The sequence below is a fragment of the Cydia fagiglandana genome, chromosome 1 (assembly GCF_963556715.1).
Source record: "Cydia fagiglandana chromosome 1, ilCydFagi1.1, whole genome shotgun sequence".
NCBI classification, from domain to species: Eukaryota; Metazoa; Arthropoda; class Insecta; order Lepidoptera; family Tortricidae; genus Cydia; species Cydia fagiglandana.
This window is the reverse complement of record NC_085932.1, coordinates 4,829,002-4,854,070: the sequence shown is the minus strand read 5'-3', so window position 1 is coordinate 4,854,070 and position 25,069 is coordinate 4,829,002. Positions and strand designations below refer to the sequence as shown.

Genomic DNA, 25,069 nt, shown 5'->3' with positions numbered 1-25,069 from the left:
TGAAGTGGTAAATTTTTAGGAATAGGCTGGCTCGTCCTCGAGTACAGCGACGGATGCTGAGTTTGTTTAACACTTTCACGTGATTTACCTTGGGGATTTCGCACCGATTCTTTGTTAAGGCAACGTAAACACTTGTGCGAAAATTTGTGATGAACAATTTGGAAGTCGACCTGCGAGGTGGGTTTAGGGGGGTTGTAAGATGTTAGCTATAAGTACAACTCCACTTCAACTTTCATTAGTACCTACTTAAAAAAATAGGGTATAATTAATTTGTGTTTATTAATGTATTAAGATCATACCGTCCATATAACACTTTAAACTCTCGCGTTTTGTGCAAATACTTAATGTCATTAACGCGATTGAATTTTATAAACCCTAAATATTTAATATCGGGTAGTTTAGTGTTGTTTAACAATATCTAAATTAACATTTGCTAGGACGTCAGTCTTCCGTGACCACAGCTACGAGTAGTGCAACCTGGCCGAAACGTCGGCAAAAAGGTAAAATAATGAACTAACCAATTAGCCCGTTGTCCTTATCCGTCATTATGACATTCGCGTTTATTGGAACGGGATAGAATTTAACAAAGTTTTGCTAAGTTTTATGAATATGGGAATATATATCACACAAGATTTGATATTAATTTAACTTTCTTTATAACGCATCTCCCAATACACTCTTATTAACGCATTCATTGCCACTAAGTGCTACGGGTTACGCTCGTAGCGCGTAGCCACGGTTTTGCTGTATGTAGTGAGTAGTCGCTACGAACAGTGTACCCAACAGTCGGATTCTTGGCCCTGAATGTGTTAAAAGATGTGTTATATAAAATAAAGTACGTATCTACCTACACTTCACCGCAATATGAAATGTTCAGGTGTGAAACCAAGTAAATTCGAATACCGCTATTTATAATGGTAACATTCCATTTCTGCACTACTGGTACTGAACGCGTCGGTGTTATTGTCAATTCCCATAGTAAAATGAACAGTAGTGCAGCTGTCGTTGGAAATAGACTGTCACCTTTATTCGTACTGTACGACATCGCATCAAAACAAATGCCAGCAGTGTTAGAAACACAATCCGCACAAGTTCGCGCTTCTGAAATTAGCAACTGGACGGCACTATTCATAATCAGATTTGGGAACAAAGTTGCGGGCGCGGACAGTTGACATAAACTGACGACCAAAGTTGGGAAACGGGACACCGCGTGTTCTGTGCTAAGGCGGTAGGGGTGCCATATGATACCAAATTATACTATTTATGCTCCTGCTGTTAAGCTAGAGATATACGTGAGGATACTACAGATGTGTCCCTCAGATCTGTAAGTGTTTGGCTTAGTAATACGGTATCTAATCTGAGGATAGCCTGAAAATCGATATTAGCGTCTTTATAGCTCTAGCATAAGTAAACAATAGAAAGGCAGATAATGATTTTAGATTTCTTTACATTTGCATTGGCGGTAGGCTCTCCGATCCGTACACAGACACTTCAGATCAGTGCCTAATTCTCACCACTCGTTGACAGATTTGTTCGCTAAGCAGAAGCAGATCTAACGTTCACGTCTATACGTGGGTATACCCTAGCTAGCTTATAGATATACCTGTAGCTAAAATACTCTTTTACTTTTCAATAAAACATTAATACATCTACTGGACATTAAGAGCCCCTGCAGACTCAGATGTTCTGAATTACCTTGAACCTTCCGTGCCTACATTTTTAATGCTCTCGTCTGTGTATGATGGATCCTGACAGTATTTTTAGTTATTTTTCTACATCTATATAGATTTATCGCGCGACCGAAGTTTGAACTCACGATTTTCACCTCATACCTACGAAAAATTAAAGACAAAAGTTATTCACCAAATTAAAACTGTGACTTTATTTAATATACACAAAAATACAGATTGGAAATACATACACAACAATTAGAAAATGTAATATGTATATTGATGAAAAATAAAAACTTTGGTGAAAAAAAATTAAAATAAGTACGGAAGATTTGGCGGCTTAAAAACTTTTGGCAGCCCTGGGCCACAAGCAATAATTGAAAACGGGAGCAAAGGATTAAAACGCGCACTATGGTTACACTGTGTGAAACCAATTTGTGTTATCAGTATCTATAACACAGATATAGGTATTGCACAGAGAGATGCCACACACACACAATTATAGGTTCTGTATACCCAGACATGAAATTGTCAGCATCATTTTAAGCTTGGAATTTTTGCCTCCATAATATTTTGACCTCAGTGTGTTATTTCATTCGTTTTACTCGCCTTTTTAATATATTTTTTTTCATATTCATATCTACAATATAACTACGAGTACCTACGCTGATAAATTCTTAAGCGGCAGCGGCAGCCATGGGCAAGAATACCGAGAAAATGAGACGTTTATGAATACAAAACACTTTGAAGCTGCGAGTAGTTGCTGATACTTCATTAAAATAGCTTATGGCCAGGCAAGTAGAAAATATGAATAAACAGTAGCTTTATGGCACCTATTTATTCTGGTAATTTAATGAGACGCTATCAATTATAAATCTTTGTAGCATAATATTAAAATGGGAATATTGTTAGTTATTATTGTGAAAAATCTTGGTGATTTCTTAAGAAATTTGGAAATGTTTAAGGCTAAATACATTTAGAAGTAGATGAAATTACCCGTCGATGCTGTTTAATTGCTTTTAGTCTTTGTTGTTCACATTATATGTAATCTATCTATTTAATTTAGGTACCTAAGGTACAATCAGCATCAAAAGGAGCAAGCATTCTTAACAACAACAGATATCTGTCTTTATGTAGGTAGAGCAATTAAATAAATAAATAAATATTACAGGACAATTTTACACAGATCGACCTAGTCCCACAGTAAGCTCAATAAGGCTTGCGTTGTGAGTACTAGACGACGATATATATAATATACACACATATATAAATACTTACATACATAGGAAACATCCATAACTCAGGAACAAATATTTGTGATGAACACACAAATACATAAATGCCCTTACCAGGATTAATTAGAATTAATTAGGATTAATTAGAATTTATTATTAGGATTAATTAGAATGTGACTGATACTTTTGAACGCAAACTGCAGAGATAAATGTTTATTTTGAAAATAGTTTCTACTTTTGGAGCGTTGTTTCATACGCTAATATTGATGCTCACTGTACCTGCGCCAAAATCCATTTACATTTATTATAAAAATATGAAATTTTGAAAGTAGGCTACCTGAAGAACTGAGCCTTCTTTGATGCAAGAACCTTAATTATTTGTTATTTACTCTTGGTATGTATATTCTAAGTAAATTTAAAGTAAACGGTAAAACGGTAACAAGCAATAGTGAAGAAAACATACGACTCTATTAAACGCTAGAAGAAAATGCAGCAATATTGTTTTCCGATATTTTCATTCGCAGCCCAGATTGGCATTTTCACAGCGCCCTCCGCTATAAAGTTCGCAATATTTACACCAGTTAATATTAAAAACGAACAAGAGATCCAGGCAAATGCCATGGCACATAACACAACAGCACAAAATTGCAATAAACCGGGATCTGGCCGTTATGAGGACTGCACGGGCAACAATGGTTACGCATTTGCCCCAACGGACGTAAGTGCCTCGGATCCTTTACGCTTATTCGCCGTTTTGTGTATCCGAACTTCACCTGTAACTTAAGGTAAGAACGACGTAAGTGACTATACTTTTGACCAGGATTTCGTCTCTTTAGATTATGTTTAGTCTCCGAACAGCTGGATAAGTCACGATGAGCCAGCGAACGACTTATTACCTGCCTTTTATTGCTGAAAACCAATTAAGTATACTGGAGCGAAAAAGGGATTCAGATCGCAAATTTAAGGCGATTGCAGTCTAGATTGAGAGAAGATTGAATCAGATATTTATACAGAAATTGAAGTTGCCACTAATTGTGTTTTACTGGACTATGGGACAATGAAGGTTTAAGAAACGATTTACTTAGTTGCGCGTGGAATCTATCTTAGTTATATTGGTTCATTTATAAATACAAAGCAGTTTAATTTAGGATTATAGGTAATGTTGGTATATAGCCAGTGATAACAAAACACTTTATTGGACTAAAACAAGTACAGTCGCCTTCTGGGGCGCATTTCTCGAACAATATTAGGCTAATATTATATTTTGTTGTCATAGAAACCCATACGATTTGACAGTTTGTGGACTAATAATTATTTAACACCGTTCGAGAAATGGGCCCCAGCCTAACCTAATAGTAACATAGTGAATTCAAGGTACTCGGAAGTATTGGCCAAGATAATAATATTGTATGCTTAGTGCCAACTGCCAGCGGCTTTGTGGTCTGGCTTGGCAATCGTGCGTTCTAAGAAAATAACTCTATGTTATAAAGTTTTATTTAATTGACAAGCATAATTATACACTCGTGGACTAATTTAGAAGAGCTGTAATCCAGTAATTAAACCTTTTTTACGTTCCTCTAAATTTGTTTACGAGTATACTTACATAATATGTATAAGTATAACAGATCCTGTACGACTCTGTCAACGATGGTATCTGTACATATAGTTCGTTTTTTTAGCATTAGAAAGAACTTCAAAGAAGGTAAGCGATCTTGACATGTCTTTTAATTGAAAAACGCTTCTTAAAAATCAGTAACGATTACTTATGAAAGCAGAAGAATATAAATGATCGTGTTAGATTCATAATTGTTACATATTTCCCGTAACTTATTTTTAAAATGTGTTTTTCAATTAAAAGACACATCAAGATTGTTTACTTTATTTCTAATGCTAAAAAAGACGAACTATAGATACTTTGAACAAACCTGTTCTTACTACGCATAATAAAATATCATATGATGCCGAGAAGGGATTTGTCTCTACTCTGAAATACATCTGACTTAGTAAATTGATGAAACCATTTATTCAGCAATTGCAATAATCAACCTTCAATGTACGTGTTTAAAGTTAATTTTTCATTAATATGTAAACAGTTACAGGAGTTTGTGTAAGTTAGTAGCTGGTTGAATAGTTTATTCCAATCTGAGTGTCGTGAGAAGCAATCTCGGCCCCTAATCCAGGTAGGATCTTGACTAACAACACACTAGTTATGAAAACAATTTGATTGGATTATATTGTGTGTTTAGATTAGGTAGATGTTCCCTTAGGTACATGTCGGTGTCCCCCATGAGGGGTAGGGCCAAATTTAAACCGATTGACTTTAGAAGTTAGATATACTTAGGTAATTATTCAGTGTGAAGATTTACTATTAGCATTTCGGTAAAGAACAATCGTAATGAAACAGGAATAAATAAACATGATTTGCTAATCATAATATTCGCTGTTACGTCGTCGCCCAAATCTAATGTTTAATTTGTCTTTGGTTTTTATTTGTAGTTTCTTTGTATTGTATTTTATTTTGTAGTTTCACAGTGCCTTGGTTTTACTGTAATGCTGTGTTACTTATTTGACTAATAAATAAATAAATAACCCTACCCATATGTAAGTATACTAGGATAAAATGCCTAAATTAAGCAACATAGATAATGTTTTAATTAACGCCCCATTAGTTAGACCCTAATGACCTGTGACAATCTTAACAACAATTTGATGAGGCCTTAATGAGCATAAAGCCATTTTTTTACAATTAGTTTATATGTGTTACCTCTGTATATGCAAGCACCCATCGAGCGTGAAAAATATTGCCTATCTTTTTAATACCTACTTACCCCCTTGTTCATAGAAGTTTACTAAAGTTGACAAGCGGATCATAATCGTTTGTCCCTTTCCATCATACAAATACGTCGGAAAGTGACAAACGATTATTATCGGCTTTTCAACTTTAGTAAACGTTTATGAATTGGGGGGTTAATCTTTACTAATAAATACTAATATGTATTATAAATGCGAAAGTAACTCTGTCTGTATGTCGGTTAACTCTTCATGCTTAAACCGCTGAACAGATTTAGATGACATCTGGTTTGGAGATAATTTGAGGCCTGAGAAAGGAGTTTTTATCAGTCATCATCATCATCATCATCCCACGCAGACTGAAATCGCGAGCAGAAGCTTGTAGGTACCTGCGCAAGAGAGGGATTTGAATTTGACGCGTGCGTTACGATTACGAGAGACGTAACGAAAGATAACAGTTTACGAGTTAGAGTTCCTGTATTAATAAGGTAAGGAATTCAAAAAGTTCTTACATAATTACTTAAGCATTTATCGTCTTTCATTGCAGGAAAAATCTTTCATAAAAGAAATAAAGATGTATTTCTCCTTAACGATCCAAAAATTTATTTAAAACAGTTGAAAGTAGTATTTAGCTGCCATCTCCTTACAAATCCCTCCATTTGTCGTTTAAGCCGATCCTAACTACTTCACACCTAAATAAACAAATGAATGAGTTAAAATACGGCCCTCCAATAGGTACACGTTCAATAAAGTCAGGCACTCACCCTTCTTTTATTATGGAAAAGGTGAAGTGCTAAAGAGCAAAATGGTGGAGTGTTTAGTGATGTCACATTGGCAATATTCACATTTCCAGGAATAGTCAGGTTGGAAATACTGCCGCACCAGTGTAAAGATACTAACTTAACTTAGTGTTGAATAATATAAGGTGCCGGGTACCAGTGATGAACATTTAATTGTTAAATCGAACTAAAAACAATAATAATTAAGTATATACTTAAGTAGAAATAACCCAACTGCATATAGTTCAAAATGTTAAAGATAAAGATAAAAAATAGTTTATTCAAGTAGGTATATTACAAAATGCGCTTATGAACGTCAAATAAACCTTTACCGGCTCCAACTGTACACCTCTGCGCCGAGAAGATTTAAATCCCCCCTCAATTGGAGGAGGGTATCCCAATATGGGACCGGCAACAAACTCGGCGGGACACATCTTTTCAAAACATTATTACATCATATAATTAACATGTATTACGAGTAATTAAGAAAAATACAATTTAAATTACTATATAATTCATGCAATTATACTCAGTGAGTACATAACTTTATACAAATACGTAGCTCTTTCAGAAAACATATCAAATATGAATTTTAATATAATTTTAATTTTAATTTTAATGTTCTTTTAAACTGGTAATCCGGCTGACCTACCAATGCTAAAACCGCTCGAGTTACAAAGAAAGATACATCTTCCTATTTACCCGGCTACCATCAGGCGGGCCGGGCATCTATAGTTCATTTTTTTAGCATTAGAAAGAACTTGCAAGAAAGTAAGCGATCTGGACATGTCTTTTAATTGAAAAACGCGTTTTAAAAATCAAAAACTATTACTTATAAAAGCGGAAGAATATAAATGATCGTACTAGATTCATAATTGTTACATATTTCCCGTAACTTATTTTTAAAATGTGTTTTTCAATTAAAAGACACTTCAAGATTGTTTACCTTATTTCTAATGCTAAAACAACGAACTATAGCCTCCTAAACTAAGGGAGTGGGAGTGTACGCGTAGCGCACCCACTACAGGCTCATGAAATTTAATTTAATTTTCAGTTAGAGCTAAGAATAAAGTTTAATTTTTTCTTCGTGCAGTTTTCAAACCAAAGAAAATATAATTTAATTTTTTGCAATATTCGTTCAAATATCACTGCCATATTTTGAATACGTGTCGTATAATGGCTGGACCTTAGGATGAGGATAGTAGAAAATGTATGTTACTGGCAATATTCTATTTACTCTCAAGTTCTTCACATCACTAGGGATGTCGACAAGGAGGTGTTGGGAAATTTTGCGAGTTCGAGTGAATCTCGACGTCTCAGAGTGAGAATTGTCGCATAGATGCTGATCGTTATATTGCCCACTTGGATTACTTTATCCCTTTTTGACAAAGTAAGTACTATTGATTTAGCGATTATACTTACAGCGAATCAGGATTGTACAATTGATGAATTTATCTTTATTGTTAAACGCTTTCAATGCCAGGTGGCGTGGCCTAGGAACAAACTTGTATGACGGTGAACGCATATGTGCGTTGCTGGCAGTGAATGCGGTAAGGAAACTTTAATTTTGTCCCGGCACAAGAATCGGCACAGTTAGTAGTTGTTCGGTAGCGAAAGTTATTTAGGAAACATGGCAAATAAAAGTTAGATAAGTTATAAGATTGAACGAGAAACTCATTGAGTCAGCTCAAAGCACAAATATATTATTATACTTGTGTTATGGTCAGCTCGCTTTCATGAGATGTAACTCAGTTTATCAACTAGGGAATAAAATTATGTCCGTAGCGGATATTGCCAACAGCGAGCTTGTTGCTCTCTTCAAGCAAACATGATACAGGTAAGATACCTATTCAATTTAGTACTCAGTGTCCGCTACATCGAATTTTGTAGTTTTTTTATTTATTTAATGAATGTTTTCTTTATTATTTAGTCATGTATAAAGTAAAGTTAAATGAACTATTAAAATTTTCATTACTTATACTCAAACCGAAGCTCCGGTTTTGCTTTACCTTCGGCCGAAATGTGTTTCTAAGGGGCCCACTGATTAACAGTCCGCCGGACGGTATGGGCCTGTCAGTTAGAACAAAATTTTGACAGTTCCAAACAACTGATTGGCCGATACCGTCCGGCGGACTGTTAATCAGTGGGCCCCTTTATGCCAAAACCTGACGAAACCGAAACTTTGAACGGACACTACCGGTTCTAAAGATTCGACAGTTATTTGGCCAAAGTCGAACCTTCGGCCGAGACCAAAGATTCGAGCGGATACTACCTACTACATATTTTTAATACAGTAAAGAGTTTAGGTACTACTAACTCTTTACTGTAAAAAAAAACATTAAGTAGTTAAAAAGGCGATCTTATGCCTTTTAGGGATCCTAAAACTTCTTTGTATAACGAGGTCAACTAATGTTTACCACAATTTTTTTGGCATTAAAGTAATACAAAATACTACGCATCTGCGGATTTTACCGCTTTGTAAAACTACGGTCCGTTGATAGCTAGTATATTACATACTTTGTGCAATACGCCTATACATACTGCAATATGCAATCCTTGTCCCACTCTTTGCGACTCAAACTCACAACCTCGCCCTTTCTCTATTGTCTTTCAATACTCAAGAGCGACAGGGATACGAAGCTGTTTCGAATAAAGAAATAATACACCCACACGAATGTCGACATAAAAGCTTTGTCTTGCTAATGCACCGGCAAGGGAATAGAAATAGCACTTTCGTCCCTAGGACTCTTATTAGAACGAGCTACATATATGGAAATGTCGGCTTTGAGGCTAGTAAGTAGGTATATATGCACAATACGAGTATCGACCTTTGCCTGGGCACAACGATGTTTTAATACCTTGCATTTTATAGTCTTTCGGGCCATATAATTCGATACATAAAATTTAAGGATTTTGGATTTATTAATTTCCGCAGGTACTAAAGGTTGTTAAAGATCGCTTTTAGCTAAAAAACCGCCTGTTGCTTACTTCTACTTGAGTTGCTGTATTCTGTATTATTTTCTTGTATTATAGTTCGTTTTTTTTAGCATTAGAAAGAACTTGCAAGAAGGTAAGCGATCTTGACATGTCTTTTAATTGAAGAACGCTTTTTAAAAATCAATAACTCTTTTTTATGAAAGCAGAAGAATATAAATGATCGTATTAGATTCATAATTGTTACATTTTTGCCGTAACTTATTTTTAAAATGTGTTTTTCAATTAAAAGACACATCAAGATTGTTTACCTTATTTCTAATGCTAAAAAAACGAACTATAAGATGTCAATAAAGAGTTTTTACTTTTTTCACTTAGCTGTGTCTTAATTTATTTCATCCATTCTTTAAAGGCGAGACCCATATATATTTGTACGTTTTTGTACGTGTTTTAATGCATTCACTGCCTACGTTTTCGTTACGCTCGTAGCCCATTCTAGTGTTTTCCCGCTTTGTAGAGCGCCGAGCGGCTTCCCAGCACTTAATAAGCTTCAATTATGGTCCCATACAGCAGTGAAAAAACAGTCAAGTGATTTTCTTCTCCGTCTTTCCAAATATTTTACTTAAATTCTAAAGAATGTAATAAGGATGCAATTTTAGCGAAGCCATCAATATCAAAGTAAATCTTGCAAGCAAGTATATCACGAAGAATTTTAATAATCCGTATACATTAATATACTGTCTCTAGAGCTTGTGGGAAATTACTTCAAACCAAGAGACATGAGAATGAATAGATTGGTAATCTTAAACTTTTTTGCACTTCATAGTTGTAGATGGCGTCAATGTGACATTAGTGCCAGAGGGCCTACCTCGAACCACGTTCGACGTGTTGCCTCTCTGTCGCACTTGTAAATTCGTACGTAAGTGTGACAGGAAGGTAACACCTCGAACGTGGTTCGCGGTAGGCCCTCAGGCCCCACTCGCATAGACTAATAATACTAGAACGCCACATCAACCCCCATGACATGCGCGTAACCAAAACGCTGCTTATTTTCGTAGTCGACAGCAGATTTATCAGTACCGCTACTTGAAGCTAGGTGTCACGAGTTGCGCGACAAATGAAAAGTGTATTGCTCAACAATTTACAATACAACTAATGTTACAAGCGGAAGGAGTTGAAAACAGAATTCCGGTTATAATATTAGCTGAAAACTGAAAGGGTGCGGAGTGTTAGGGTCGGCAACTCGCATGTAACACCTCTAGAATTGCAGGCGTCCATAGGCTGTTTGTCACCGAGGTAGTATTAAAAACTCACCTCACCTTTGATCATCATTTCTCTTTTTGGACAACACACAAGCTCTATAATATATATTTTGTACAGAGTTTGACAGTCCTTTTTACTGTATATCTTTGGCTGAAACCCAGAGAGCACCTACTCTTGACTAAGTTGCTTCATTGTCTCCGACTCAATTCTACATGATCTAAGTTTCATATCACACCGTAGCGAGCAAAACACATCAATTTGCCTAACATCGGGCGGACTTGACGGGAATTCAAACGTACAGTCGATTTCATAAATATGTATACATTTCATCACCTTAACCCTTTGCAATAAGGTGCAAAAATGTATACAAATTTATGAACTCGACTGTACACTTTTGAAATAAGTAATGTCATTTAGTTATCCGTCAGTAGAATGATACATTTTTAATAGAATTCATTTAGTTTTGATTTTTTTATGTTATACTGTATTTTTCTCGGGTTGATGTGTTAAAAAGTCTTGTGTTTCACTCGGTGGCAAAGTTTGTTTAACCCTTTTGCCTTGAAATTAAACCCCTTAGCCCCCCCCCCCCCCCCCCCACATCTGGCGTCTTTCGAGCGTCGGCGTCTACAATTCTATGGCCGACGTCGACGCAACTGCGCAGCGAAGTCATTTTCCATAGACCGACGCCGACAGACGCCGACGCTCGAAAGACGCCTGATGTGGGGGCCTTACAATGCTTTAGATTCCACTTTTTGAACTACTCGCTACGCTTTTGGTCCAATTTTAGAATCTTTCAATATTATATCAATATTTAGCACGTCCTACAACAACTTTGGTCTTTGTAAAACAAATAACAATTCTAGGCTCGGCACAGTGTATCATTTGCCATGTTTAATGTGGAACGCTTAAACCGATAAACGTTTTGATATCTTCGTTTAGTTACGTATTCTTAAAGCGTATCAGTATTACTTCGGGGCACAGAGAACGGCTTTCTCAACAATGAAGTTTTTGGATTATGATACTTGCACTGTTCGAAGGTTCAAAGGGGATAAATTAAGAGCAATATATATCTTTACCTAGCGGCGAACAGATACAAGATTTATATAATTGAAGCTAGGGCATCGTTTTCATGCACTTCTATTTTAGGTAAGTAGAATGATCAAACACATTTTAATAACATAAAAACCTGCCAAGTGCGAGTCAGACTCGCGCGCGAAATGTACCGTACCACCTACACAAAAAACGGCAAAAAATCACGTTGGATGTATGGGAGCTTGGGAGCCCACATAAATATTTATTATATTCTGTTTTTAGTATTTGTTGATATAGCGGCAACAGAAATACATCATCTGTGAAAATGTCAACTGCCTAGCTATCACAGGTTAATGAGATTACAGCCTGGTGACAGACAGACGGGCAGACGGACTGACGGACAGACGGACAGACAGATGGACAGACGGACAGCGGAGTCTTAGTAATAGGGTCCCGTTTTTACCCTTTGGGTACGGAACCCTAAAAAAGTCACTTCTGTGGATAACACAATAAAAGTTAACGACTCGGGTATAGTTCGTTTTTTTTAGCATTAGAAAGAACTCCGCAGAAGCAAGCGTGCAGTTTTTATCAGGCTCGTTAACTGTTAATAATTATTGAATTATCTAATGTAGCATGGTCAATACATATAATTTACTTCAAATTGTTACCGCTAAAAGTGCCAGATTTAGAACCACAAGCGAACTTCTGCGAAGTTCTTTCTAATGCTAAAAAAAACGGACTATAGGTACATTTATATCACGCTTTTCTTATGTCCTCTTTCTCGTTTTTAATATCGCTATAAACAGGCGTATCTATACCAAAATGGTGGGTTTTCCAGGAGCGACGGAAAGATACATCTCAAGCCACAGGCGATTATGACCCAAGAGCCTTCCTGTCCTGACTTGAGAGTTTTAATTGATATTTCCTGTAATAGTCTTTGCAGAAAAGAGTTGGTAATTATTTGTTGCGGCTTGCTCGGACGGCAACAAAGCAAATTTGAAATTACCACTAGCTAAGTCAAAGGACGATGGGAATGAGAATATAAAGGTTTTAGTTTGTTGACGACGTGCTCTAGATGCTTTGGAGTTTTTATTCTGCCGGCGTATTATGGATGGCTTTATCCATCTTTATCCACGTGATAAAAAACTGTCATTTTAAGAGCGTGGGATAGAAAGTGACGGACACCGTTTTATCACGCTGTCACGTAGACAAAAACGACCATCATATCCGTACTGTTGTGTACGGACATAGACAAACTTTGGTGCGGATATGATGGTTATATTTGTTTTATCTACCAGGATATAGTATTTTATGCAACAGTTTTATAAGGGAGGTCAAAAAATGTGAGTGGCGTGGGTAACAATGTGAGCCGAAGGCGAACATTGTTAATAAATACGCCATGAGCATTTTTTGACTACTTATACAACGTTGCATACAATGCTTTTTCTATGAGTAGGCAATATTAAATAAAATACAAAAAATTACAAACAAAATTTTATTTATGAAAATGTCAATGTAAATTTTTGATAGTAGGTAATTACTATATGTATGTAACTGTTGTCTGCGACAAGCACCCATAATACCAAATATTACTGCAACCTGTAACAAGAAAAAGGAGAATTAAATAATATTCAGTTTCAATGCAAAAATATAAAATGTACATAAATATAGCTCGTTGTACTGTGTACCCTAAATCAAAATTTTTTGTAACATATACCAACCTTGCTTAAAAGATAGATCTGATCCGGTGCTTCCAATTAGTCTTTGAAAATACACCAAAGACGTTTTCAGAGAATGACGAAGTTTTGTGCTCCAATCTCCACGCCATGAACTTCTCGTAAGATTTGTCGTATAGGTGCTGCGTTAAGTATTTAGGCAACAAATTTTCGGTCGCTGCTTGTGCTGCAGCGGATATTTCTTCAGGTGTAGAAACGATGTTGTCCTCTTTGTCCATTTTCAACACTTTTTATGAACGCAAAACAAATAGTAACGCAAAGTACTCAAAGAACAAGAAATTACCGGGAAAGGCGGGAAACGAGAAACAAACGAGTAATGTCTATGGTTATGTTTTTTTAAAGCCGTTACACACTACCGCACCGCACCAGGGTCGTGGTGCTGTAGGGTATAAAAGTATTTTTTATTATGTTGGTAGCAATGAACTCAGTACAAATTTGTTTCTTTTTTAATAAAAACCGTATGCATTCAATCGTTTGTCACGTTGGTAGCAATGTACCGTTATGTGGCACCTGCTACCTTGCACTAGCTTACCGTATCGTAATGTCTCTAAAACGACACAAGTGCTTTTTTGGGCAATAGACTATAGACTTTTAAGGAGTATTAATAATGTATGCCCTTATATGTTCGTTCGTGACTATGTAAATGACAGATAAAAGTACACGAGTAGAAAAATGAGTATAATGACGTTGTCTGTTTCTTTCAATGACGTGGTGTTAAAAAGGGACACGACTATATACAGTGAAAACTTCAACTAAATTTCAAGGACCGACCATTTTATGTCAATTAACTAAAGAGGTATTTCACTTATAGGGGTCGGGCCAAATATTAAAATAAAAAGTTGTCTTATTTTATACAACAGGTCTAGTTTTTTAAAGAATTGCCGTTTAGCATTTACTAAGCTAGACAATGTTGGACATAGTTAGGTAATGTTGAGCAAGCTTAGAAACTTACACAATTAATAATAGAGAATGCGTTATAACTTATATAACGCTGTTAAAATAGGTTTTCAAAAAAGTTCTCCGCCAGAAGCTTTTTAAAGTACCTTACAACATTAAACTTATTTTGAGGTAAGCACAGGCCAGTAGGTACCTACCTATATATATATATCAATTTAAATTTTTTAACTTTAGTATAATGTGCTTTCTATGTATATTTCCTTACACGCGACAAACAGAATCATTTTAAATTCATTTCATTGATAGTCATAGTCATTAGTCATATATTTATTCAAAAAAAAACAATACAAGTATTGTGTTTGAAATACATGGCTTAAAACTAAAATTATTAGACACTTAATAAAATGTAAAGATAATAATGTAGGTATCATAAATGTTAAACATTATCATAAATTTCATCCACTGTGTAAAAGCAACTTCTCAATAAAAATCTTTTCAAATCCCTATGAAACAGCGAGTGATCCGTAATGATTTTTAGTTCAGTAGGCAATCTATTATAAAGGGTTATGGCTCGATGAGCAACGGAATGCGCAGCAACCTCGAGTCTAGGACAGAAAATAACTTTCATATTTTTGGTGCGCGTAAGTAAGCGTTCATATTGCTCTTCACAAGACTCGTTCTTAAGAAGCTTTGTGAGCAGTAGCAAGACATACAAACTAGGCACCATGAGAATTCCTAATTCTTTGAAAAAATGTCTACACGAAACCCAAGGAGGTATGCGAAACATAGTACGAACTGCTCTCTTTTGTATTATAAGAGCCCTGTTAATATTATACTGGTAGCTGTTTCCCCAGAGTTTAATGCTATATCTTAGCTTAGATTCTATCAAAGCGTAATAGACTGACTTGAGCTGATCAATTCCCATGACCTCCCTGAGACACCGTAAGGCATAGCATGATGATGCAATAGAGCTCTCGACAACCTCCAGCTCATGTTTCCAATTTAGGTGGGAGTCTATGCGCACACCGAGACATTTTATCTGGTCTACTACATCTATGACAGCTCCATTTATTGATACGTCAAGTTTGTCTGTCTTCTTCGAGTTATATTTAAATAATATTAATTTAGTCTTATTAGTGTTTACACGAAAATTATTTTTTTAAAACCAGTCACTAAAGGTTAAAATTGCATCATTCATTTGCATGTTCTATTCTAAGGTACCAGTGTTTGGTATATTTACTTACCTAACTAAACCGTCTCACGGTTTTTTTCGGCCGACTGAGGAATGCCTACCTGCGAAAACTTTTGTAAGAAGTACAGAAGAAGCCTACGAACTAAACAAACTTGTCTTGACCTTCTACAGGGCCCTTAGAGAACTAATTGCGAAAGTTTGACAGAGGTTGCTTGCTGTTTTTATCCTCTAGAATGACTCACCATTTAGTTTAGATTCCCACCATGTCTAACACTAACTTAAAGATAATAATTTGTGTTGTAGTAGAAATACTGTGTTGACATATAGGTACATAATGCTTCTATTTTATCAATAAAAGTTTGATTGATTATCTGCACTTAACCCAAAGGTATTTATATAAAAGTAAACAATTTGTACATTTTCGGGTAGGTACCTACCTACATACATAACATTTGTTGGTTATCCAACCCATGGACTTATAAGATGGACTGCACTGTCACTTTTTTTGCCATACTAAATTGAACTTTATCACCGAGCTAGAAAGACGTTCGTACCAGACTAGAAAAAACGGTCCACTTGAGATAGAAAAGGTGGGTCGCGGTGTCTCACTCGCACGTGTTGCCAATGTTAAAAATATACCATTGTGGTAGTATTTATATCAATATACTACTCAAATTAAATAACTTCTTATATTATTTAAATGCTATATTATTATATATCTTTTAAGAAATTTGTAAATAAGTATGATGTCAATATTATTAACTGATTTAACCAAGCATGTGGACAACAAAAAAAAAACATTAATTTTGGTGTGGTAGACATTGTAGAAACTTTGAATGTTAATTGGTATCTCTATCGTCATGACATGTTATCAAAACACGTGAATGCAAAATTTCCTAAAAATGGTGAAAATATGTTGCGTTAAAGGTTGTGGGAGTGAAAGAATTTCTAATTGTGGAATATTGTTTCACCAGGAAGCCACAATTATTACATTTTGCGATAAAAATACAAGACAACATTGTCAAACTCATTAGGGTGACTATGATGTCGGCACGATGAGAATCAGTGTTACACAATTTTTATTAGGTACTTAAGTAAGTTTATATAAATAGGTATGTATTTATTTCGGCATGTTTAAATTGGTGAAATGAGAGCCAATACAGAATAAATAATTACCAAAATTGAAATCCAAAGTCCTTAAACATTACAGACACATTTATGCATTGTTATAATAATAATAAACACATTGATAATAAAAGAAAAATAGAACTTATCGTAATTTACTGACTTTTGGGACGATACCAGAAACGTTACTGGGAATTTACCCTCTTTGGAAAATTTACTAAGAACGGCACATCACTAATTTCTTTACATTTCACGACTCTTCTCTTTTCGCACAGGTGGCCTAGCACCGTGAACACCGAAGTTCGCAAATTACGGGCATCTTTCTCTTTTACTCCTAGTAATTACAGTAACAGAGAAAGATGCTCGCAATTTGCAAACTTCGATGTCTATGGTCCAGTGACAAGCGTCCTAGTTAAAAACGATAGCAAGCGGGCGTAGCGGACCCAGGCGACCCTCAGGCAGTTACGAATTTGCCCTAAGACCGAGTAGGCCCGGGCCTAGGGCGGCCAGATATTTTGGGCGGCAGTCTATATGATGGGTGCTGAGAAAGGGGGGGGGGCGGCTAGAGCTTGCTATGTAGGGCTTGGGGCCTAAGGCGGCAAAGACTGTATGTAATTCCTCCACTGTCCTGAGAGCCTACCCCGTTGCGTCTTTGTCGCACTTGTAAATTCGTACGTAAGTGTGACAGAGAGGCAACACGTCGAACATGGTTCACAGTAGACCCTCTGGTTCTGTCAGCATATTTGTCTCTCTATCTCTCTCACTCATACCTGTGTTCTTGACAGACGTTACGGCGGACCACCTTCCTGACGATCGACCATGTTCGTGATCCAGTACCTACGCCTACTAGTAACAGCTTTTCTTCTTCACTTGGTCCCTCAATACTGAGGATCGTGACATCATATCCTTCTGTTGAAGACCAGGTTCCTCCATAGGGTTCTCTTCCTCGCGAAGCGCATGGCCTCGTGCAGTTTTAATTGCATAGGTGCCGTAATGTGAACACACCATTTAGAACAACTAAATTAAGTACCTAAGGTTGTGTGAAGCGTTTTACAGAAGAGAAAAAACTATATCCATCCCTTTTTAGGCGAAAAGACAGTATGATTTCTATTACTAATATAACTATGCACGATTAAGGAAAGATCCTGGTCAAACTATATATTTAAATGTTATCCTAATATCCCACATACATAAGACGTATGGTCACCCTAATTAGAAAGAGATACAACGGCCCACCTTGACTATCTCATGTGGACACACTTTTTGGCCAATGTCCGCCATCCAGTTAATCTCTACGTCCGTGATCCAACCAAATACAAAACCACCGGGATCAGTTACTGAACGCCCTGACTTTAACCTACATACATTATTTGATTATGTAATGTTTTCATCTACCCTCAACTGACTTAAGGAGCTATTTGAGAGTAGGTATTGTTTACTTTTATTTAAATACCTAAAGATTATAGTCTGTATCTTTAGGTCTAAATATTTCAGGGACACGGAGAGTTAAAGATTTCATAAATTTTATAAATAATTATTTTATTCACAATGGTGTCATCTTGTTTCACATCTCCCGTCCCGTTGTATGAAAACATCTGAAAACAATTTCAACAATTAATAATGATTGTTTCGTTAAGTTGGTAGACCTGAATTAATTTATCATTGTATCCATCACATTCTGCAAAATTAAACTTGTGTTTACTGTAGAATTACATTTTAAAGCTCTTTCGTGGAGTGCAATAGCTTGTAAATTTTAATTTAAAATGTTGATTAATAATAGTACGAGGATGTAGGATTTTCGGTGAAATAAATAGTTATCAAATAGGAGGCAGAGGACCGCCAAACATGAAAATTGCTCCACCGACAAGACACATACTCTTAAATATATGATGATGATGAAATAGTAGTTAGATATGTACCTAAATATTACCAATTAAATACTTTATTTTCGAGTCCGCTTGCTTGCTAATTTACTTAAAAATAAATGCAGGCTGTAGTGATCTACGGCCTAAGGCCGGCCTTCTGGCCGGGCCAGGGCCAAAGGCGTCCGACAGGTCATTTTCTATGACGGCTGGTCGTTGATCGCGTGGTGCTTTCCATAGAAAACGAAGCGCCGGAAGCTTCGGCCCGGCCCCGGCCCGGTCTAGCGCGAGTCATCCTTTATGTGCCGTCCGATCATGGTAGTAATCGTCCCAAATTCTCGAAGATGAAATAATAATTTGATTTGTTCCGTAGTTGTAAAGGGATCCAGATACTCACTCACACCGCAGTTCCGAGCGCAAATGAACCGGCCCGGGTTAAAGTACGTTACGTTGTTCGAGCCGCAAACGGGCTTGTATTCTGTGGTCGATCGGCAATCCTGCACACATTGTCTCTGCGTGGGAGTATCGCTACTGTAAACAGAGTTTTGTCATGTTTTATGGTGCTGAAAGTTCGATTAAGCTGGCGCGTTGTACAATCGACAGTTTCTATCGCCTTCGTTGTTTTTGCTAGGATAAAATGGGAATGGAACACTTTTACGCACGATAGGTAGAGTTACACGAAGAAAAGTCTGCAGCGATATTGATAGCCCACGCAGTGCGAGTGTTATTTATACATCATAATAATTTCATAGAAGTTTGACGTTTAAAATAACACTTGCACTGCGTGGGCTATCAAAATCGCTGCAGACTTTTCTTGGTCTAACTCTAGAGCCTGTGCGGAAAGAGGAGAATCGTGGAATGTATGGGAGCCCGTAACTTCTCTTTCCGCACCTAGACTCTACGCATGTACAGACGCCACACGAGATTATTATGCCATTTAAGGTTCTGGCTAAATTGGAAATTCTATAGCGTAAGTATTGAACAACCAATTTAGCTAGGACCCTAAATGGCGCAACAATCGCGGAGCGTGAAGGTACGAGTGCCTTTTATGTACCTTGGTGATACAATTGTACAGTGCATTGTACTACATTATTGAGGCCACCGCAAACACATCAGAATTCAGTTGTTTCTGGTTCTGATTAATTTTAGATCTGACCGATTTTGATGAACTGACATTTAAATCGGTCCGTTTTGTCTACGATGTCCTATAATTTATAGGAATTGTAGGTAGGCATTGCGTCCGTGTGCCCCAGTTGGGTTATTAAACTTAAGGCTATATTTTCACTAGGTCGACTGCTGCCTTCTACCAATAGCACCATACTAAAAGCACTCAGTATAAATACGTAATAAAACCGTTTATGCCCTGCATATTGACATAAAATTTATTGATCTATGTAGTTACCACTAGTAACCACACTCGTCTGAAACAAATTTAAATTGCGGTTTAACTTATAATAACTGAATGTGGCCTGTATCTACGTCTACGAGTTATTATTTATTAAATTATTACTTACCTCCGGCTCCGTGGCATCACGGGCAAGTAATTCTTTAAAGTTAGGTCACGTTCTGAGAACGTCATTTTTGAGGTAAGTAGATCACTTTCTGAGGACGTCACTTCCCGAGTTAGTCACTTTTCCCGAGTACGTCAGTTTACGACATACGATCGTTTTTATGAAAATGAACCTACCCATAACCTACCTCGAAAATGACGTCCTCAGAACTCGAAAGTGACCTCTCAAGAAAGTGTTCTACTTCACCTTTCTAAAGGTAAATAATTAATAGATTATTTTTAATATTTTTTCTGCTTGCAGCGGGTCACATTAAAATAAGGGTCAAGTACTTACGTTTAAAAATAAGCTTTAATTTATACATTTTAACAACAAATACTAAATATTCAATGTCAAAATAGTCAAAAAGTGTTGTCATAAAATTAATTGAGTTATCAATTGTTATTATATCTATAGGTATCTATATATTTTTAATAAAGAAATCTGTAAAAGCCTATTACTTATTATTCCAGCATACAAAACATTTTCGCTTAGAAACGAAGCTTAGGTCGGTCGATGTCCGCCCGGACAAAGTATTTAGTTTACCTCAAATAATTGTAATTATACCCACCCATCTTGGAAAACAATGCTATCTGGGACAGAAGTAGTCATAGCAACGGGTTTTCCTAATATGGCCACGGGATTGTACTCATCAAGGCCTTGTGGATTCTGATTTTGAATTGACATCTGGTTTCCATTTTGATTCTGGAACTGTTGGTTTCCCTGATTTTGATTTTGAAATTGGTTTCCAGGTCGGGACTGGCTGATCCCATTCTGAAGTGGAATGTCGTCTAAAGTGCCAGTGTTCAAATTTTGGTTCTGTCCAAAATTGTTTCCGTTAAAGTTTTGTGGATTTGATTGGGAAGGGTACTGATTTAACTGTTGGTTGATCTGTTGATCTGGAAATTGTACCGGCGATGGGTATTGGTTTTGGCCATTCCCAAAATTGTTTTGTGAAAAGCCACCCTGAGGATACAGTGGCGTCGATTGAAGATGCTGATCTAAGTTTGATTGCGCTTGATTTGGTGTTTGCATTTGTTGCCAATTGTTGAATTGTGCTTGAGGATTTTGCTGAAAATAACATACGTTTTAAAGATAGAAACTGCTGAGTTAAAGTTATTATGATGATTATGTGAAACTTTTTTGTTTGGGGTTTTATAAGTATAACATACCTAGGTATGTTTAGTTTTATATTTTTATTAGTACCAAAGAAATTGGACAGGTGAAATACCACTTTTAGGCCAAGCGCGCACCACGACTTTTTGTCGCGCGATAATTTAGTCACAGAAATGTAACGTATATGTTTATATGGCAGTGCGCGCATATGCGACAAAAAAATCGCAGCGATTTTAAAATTGTGATTTGTCACATTTTTCCGCGACTGCTCGCGACGCGATTGTCGCAAAGTGAATTGCAGCATACGGAGCTTTATGGCCCCGCGCGCACTGCGATTATAAAATCGCACCCCGGACCTCAGTCGGCATTTGGCTCTCCAAGCATCAACATATCGGAACCTGCTTAGCCAATGGAACCACAAGATGAGACGCTAGATGTTGACCGTTTAATTATGGAAATAATTTTTAATTTGTTGTATATAAGAAGACACGTTTCACGACAAGCGACTGGTAATAAATCCATGTTAAGAATGAACAAATCGTCGACTTTTTCATCGCAGTGCGCGCAGTGGATTTTCTGCGATATATTATTGCGCGATTCTAAAATCGTGTCGCAAAAATTAAAATCGTGGTGCGCACTTGGCCTTAACGGCTTGCGCTATGGATATGTTCCACTCAAAGTGGTGATTAACTGGACGTAGTTTAGGGTAAAAGATCCAATCCACAAAAATCTGTTAGTAAAATTTGAACTTTCTGTCAAACGGAAAAGTCATTCAATTAAATGACAAATTTTAGAGGATGGATCTTTTACGCTAAACTACGTCCCTTGAAGCCGTAACAGACTGCCGCACCGCACCGTGACCTTGGTGCGCAACACCCGGTGACAGTGAGAAAGAGATATCTCTTTATCTACTTAGGTAAGTAGATGCGGCTATTACGAGCAGGATAAAGGAAGACTCACGTTAGACCGAGCCGTGTCCGGGCCAGAGCTTCCAGCGCATCGTTTTCTATGGAAAACATAACGTCATCGCCTGTCATGTCATAGAAAAGTAAGCTCCGGAAGCTCCAGCCCGGACACGGACACGGCCCGGTCTAACGTGAGTCATCCTTAAAATTAAATAATTGTCTAGGTACCTACCTGATTGAGATATCCTGGCCCATTGAATATTTGACCGAAAATATTTTCCAAGCCGAAAAATCTGTTCTTTAGCTCCGGTTTCTGCGTTGTTGTTGTTGTAATTCCAACATCCTTTGGATGTGCGAAAACCCCGGCTTTGGAAATAATTTAATAGAATACATATTAATTGATACAATTAAGAGGTAAAATACAATTAAGATATACCTAATAATTATATTGTATGAATAGGTTTACGGTGTTATTTTTTTATATTGGACACGCATTAAAATCCTAAATCGAGGAATACAGAAAGGAATCCAGTTGGTAAGATATTTTATTCTAAACATCTACCTTAACAAAAAACTCAATATATACCTACTTGCCTATACTTTAATCAAAACTTACGTTTGCGTCAATCAATACAAACGAACAAATATAATATTTGCAGCCCACCATAGAACGTTTTCACAGTTAGTGTCAATAATAATTGTACTATTTTTAAATCAATGTGATACCAATGAATGTAGTAAATGCGAAAAGGTTTCACAGTGGGCCAGGAATCATGTTCTACTTATAGTTCGTTTTTTTTTAGCATTAGAAATAAGGTAAACAATCTTGATGTGTATTTTAATTGAAATCCACATTTTAAAAATAAGTTACGGCAAATATGTAACAATTATGAATCTAATACGATCATTTATGTTCTTCTGCTTTTATAAGTAATAGTTACTGATTTTTAAAAAGCGTTTTTCAACTAAAAGACATGTCAAGATCGCTTACCTTCTTTCAAGTTCTTTTTAATGCTAAAAAAACGAACTATGCACTTACCTAAGATAAAACAAATAAGCACTAACTCATGTTTGAACATAATAACCATTTTTAATTTACTTTTGATTACACTGGCTGTTTCACCATCGATCGAAATAACAAAACTGACTATCACAAGACAAGTCTACCCACAACATCGTTAAGTAGACCTACGTCATATGAAGTTACTCCAAAAATTATATTACTAATGGCTTCGCCAAAAACTCTGCTTAATCTGGTTTTCTTAATTACTGAATCAATAAAGAATAATTTTAGGTAACTTTTTCTGTCGTTCTGTTTGTTAAGGGTTTTCCGTTTCTTGTTGGTAAACATTATTATTATTGAAAGGTTCGAAGTTCGATTCCGGTCTGTTCAGTCTTGTAGAGTTTTTTTTTGCTTATGTTATTTTTCATTAACGGCACTTAGGATTCAATTAAAAAAGTTTATATCATGGGAAAATTTATTATAGAGTTTGGGCAGTCAAATAGTACGTAGGTATATAAGTATATCCCCATCTTAAATGCCGGCAACGCACTTGTGACCCCTCACGTGTTGCAGGTGTCCATTTCTATTTAATAATTAGGTATACAGTATAACAAAGCTTGTGCTGTGGGTAGGATAGGATAGTAGGTATAGTAGTGTACCCTATGATGGGCGTGGAACCAGTAATGGGACAAAAAACCACAAATCCTGTAAAATAAGTGTCTAAAAGTAGTTTATAAACATTGCCTGTATATTATCATAAATAAGAGTCCTAGAGCTGTTTCAGTTTGAATTTTTATTAAATTTGGTTGTTTTTTAAGAAATTGGCGTCAACCCAAAAGTTGTCGTGTCACTGAAAAAAAAATACCACTACGAATTCTTAACAACTTCGCTAAGAGAGGTGAGTTAATTTATTAAATTTTAATTAATTAATACTTGATGAAAACTAGAATGTGTTTTGTTAATTGCATTTACCATGAGATAAGCTATACAACATACTATGTTGTGACTCCACAGATGTAAAAAAATAGTGGTATTTGGCCCAATCCCATTATAGGAGCTGTAAAACTGCATACCTCCTATAATGGGACAATTTACATAATGATGCTTGCCATGCCATCATTTCATGTTTAAATAATACAGAAGTAAATTTAGTTACGAAATATGTCAACCAGGAGGTATGCTCGGACTTCGGATAAATTAATATCGTTTTTTAGTGTGGGTCAAATCTTGGTAGCCGAGTTTGAGCCACTTTCCCGTTTTCCGATTGAGTTGAAATTTTGTATTCGTAATTAAATATGCAAATCGGATGATAATGCAATATTATGATAACATGGACCAGATCTGATGACCTATTTCACTATTTTATACTGATAGAGTAGTGTCCATTACTGGGGGGCCCATTACTGGAGCTTTGGTGTCCATGACTGGAGAAAAATAGCATAGTTTTAATTTGTTAAGTATGTGGAAACTCATTGCAGTATCTTTGATACAACACGCCTGAAACATGAAAGACGGGTAGGACTTTCATCTTTCAATACGCTAAGCGGTAGACCATTCACATGTATTAGGGAAATATCACAAATACTCCAAATTCCCTCTTAAATGTCCCATGACTGGTGCTGTTACTATATATTACCTTACTTATATAATTAATTAATTACTATTGTTTTATTTATACAGGTATATATATATATATATATATATATATATATATATATATGTGGTATTATCTATGAAAACGTCTATGGGACCTTATTGTCGATGGCGCTTACGACAATAACTTCGTTGAATAAAATACGTAGTAGGTTTAAATTGGACATTCTGGCTCATTTCGGTTCGCTCTGTCCCAATTTAGCAATTAAGTTTCTGTGAATACTGGAACATTCAATTTTGTTGTTTATCCATTGTGGAGGTCAATTTATGTTATGTAACATTGATAGACTGATCAGTCATCGGGTTTTATGGTCCCTTTTTATAGTTTTT

The 25,069-nt window shown here is 36.3% G+C and overlaps 1 protein-coding gene across 1 annotated transcript; it reads right to left on the bottom strand.

Annotated features, from left to right (window-relative positions):
• Positions 1–18,183: 18,183 nt before the first annotated feature.
• LOC134670324 (putative uncharacterized protein DDB_G0288537) lies at positions 18,184–22,462 on the bottom strand. Its single transcript, XM_063528101.1, has 4 exons — positions 22,316–22,462; positions 20,634–21,133; positions 18,913–19,046; positions 18,184–18,248 (listed from the first exon to the last, which is right to left on the bottom strand). The coding sequence occupies exons 2-4, from the start codon at positions 21,095–21,097 to the stop codon at positions 18,208–18,210; spliced, it is 639 nt and encodes a 212-aa protein (XP_063384171.1). The 5' UTR covers positions 21,098–21,133; positions 22,316–22,462; the 3' UTR covers positions 18,184–18,207.
• Between the last annotated feature and the right edge of the window lie 2,607 nt (positions 22,463–25,069).

Bases quoted from the DNA above. Each gene is read 5' to 3' on its own strand.
- LOC134670324 (XM_063528101.1), bottom strand. From the start codon at position 21,097: ATGCAAACACCAAATCAAGCGCAATCAAACTTAGATCAGCATCTTCAA. The intron at 19,047-20,633 runs GTGGGTATAATT...CTCTGTTTACAG, and splicing joins AGCATTGTTTTCCAAGATGG to TAGCGATACTCCCACGCAGA. The intron at 18,249-18,912 runs GTGAGTATCTGG...AATTGTTTTCAG, and splicing joins CGCTCGGAACTGCGGTGTGA to ATGTTTTCATACAACGGGAC.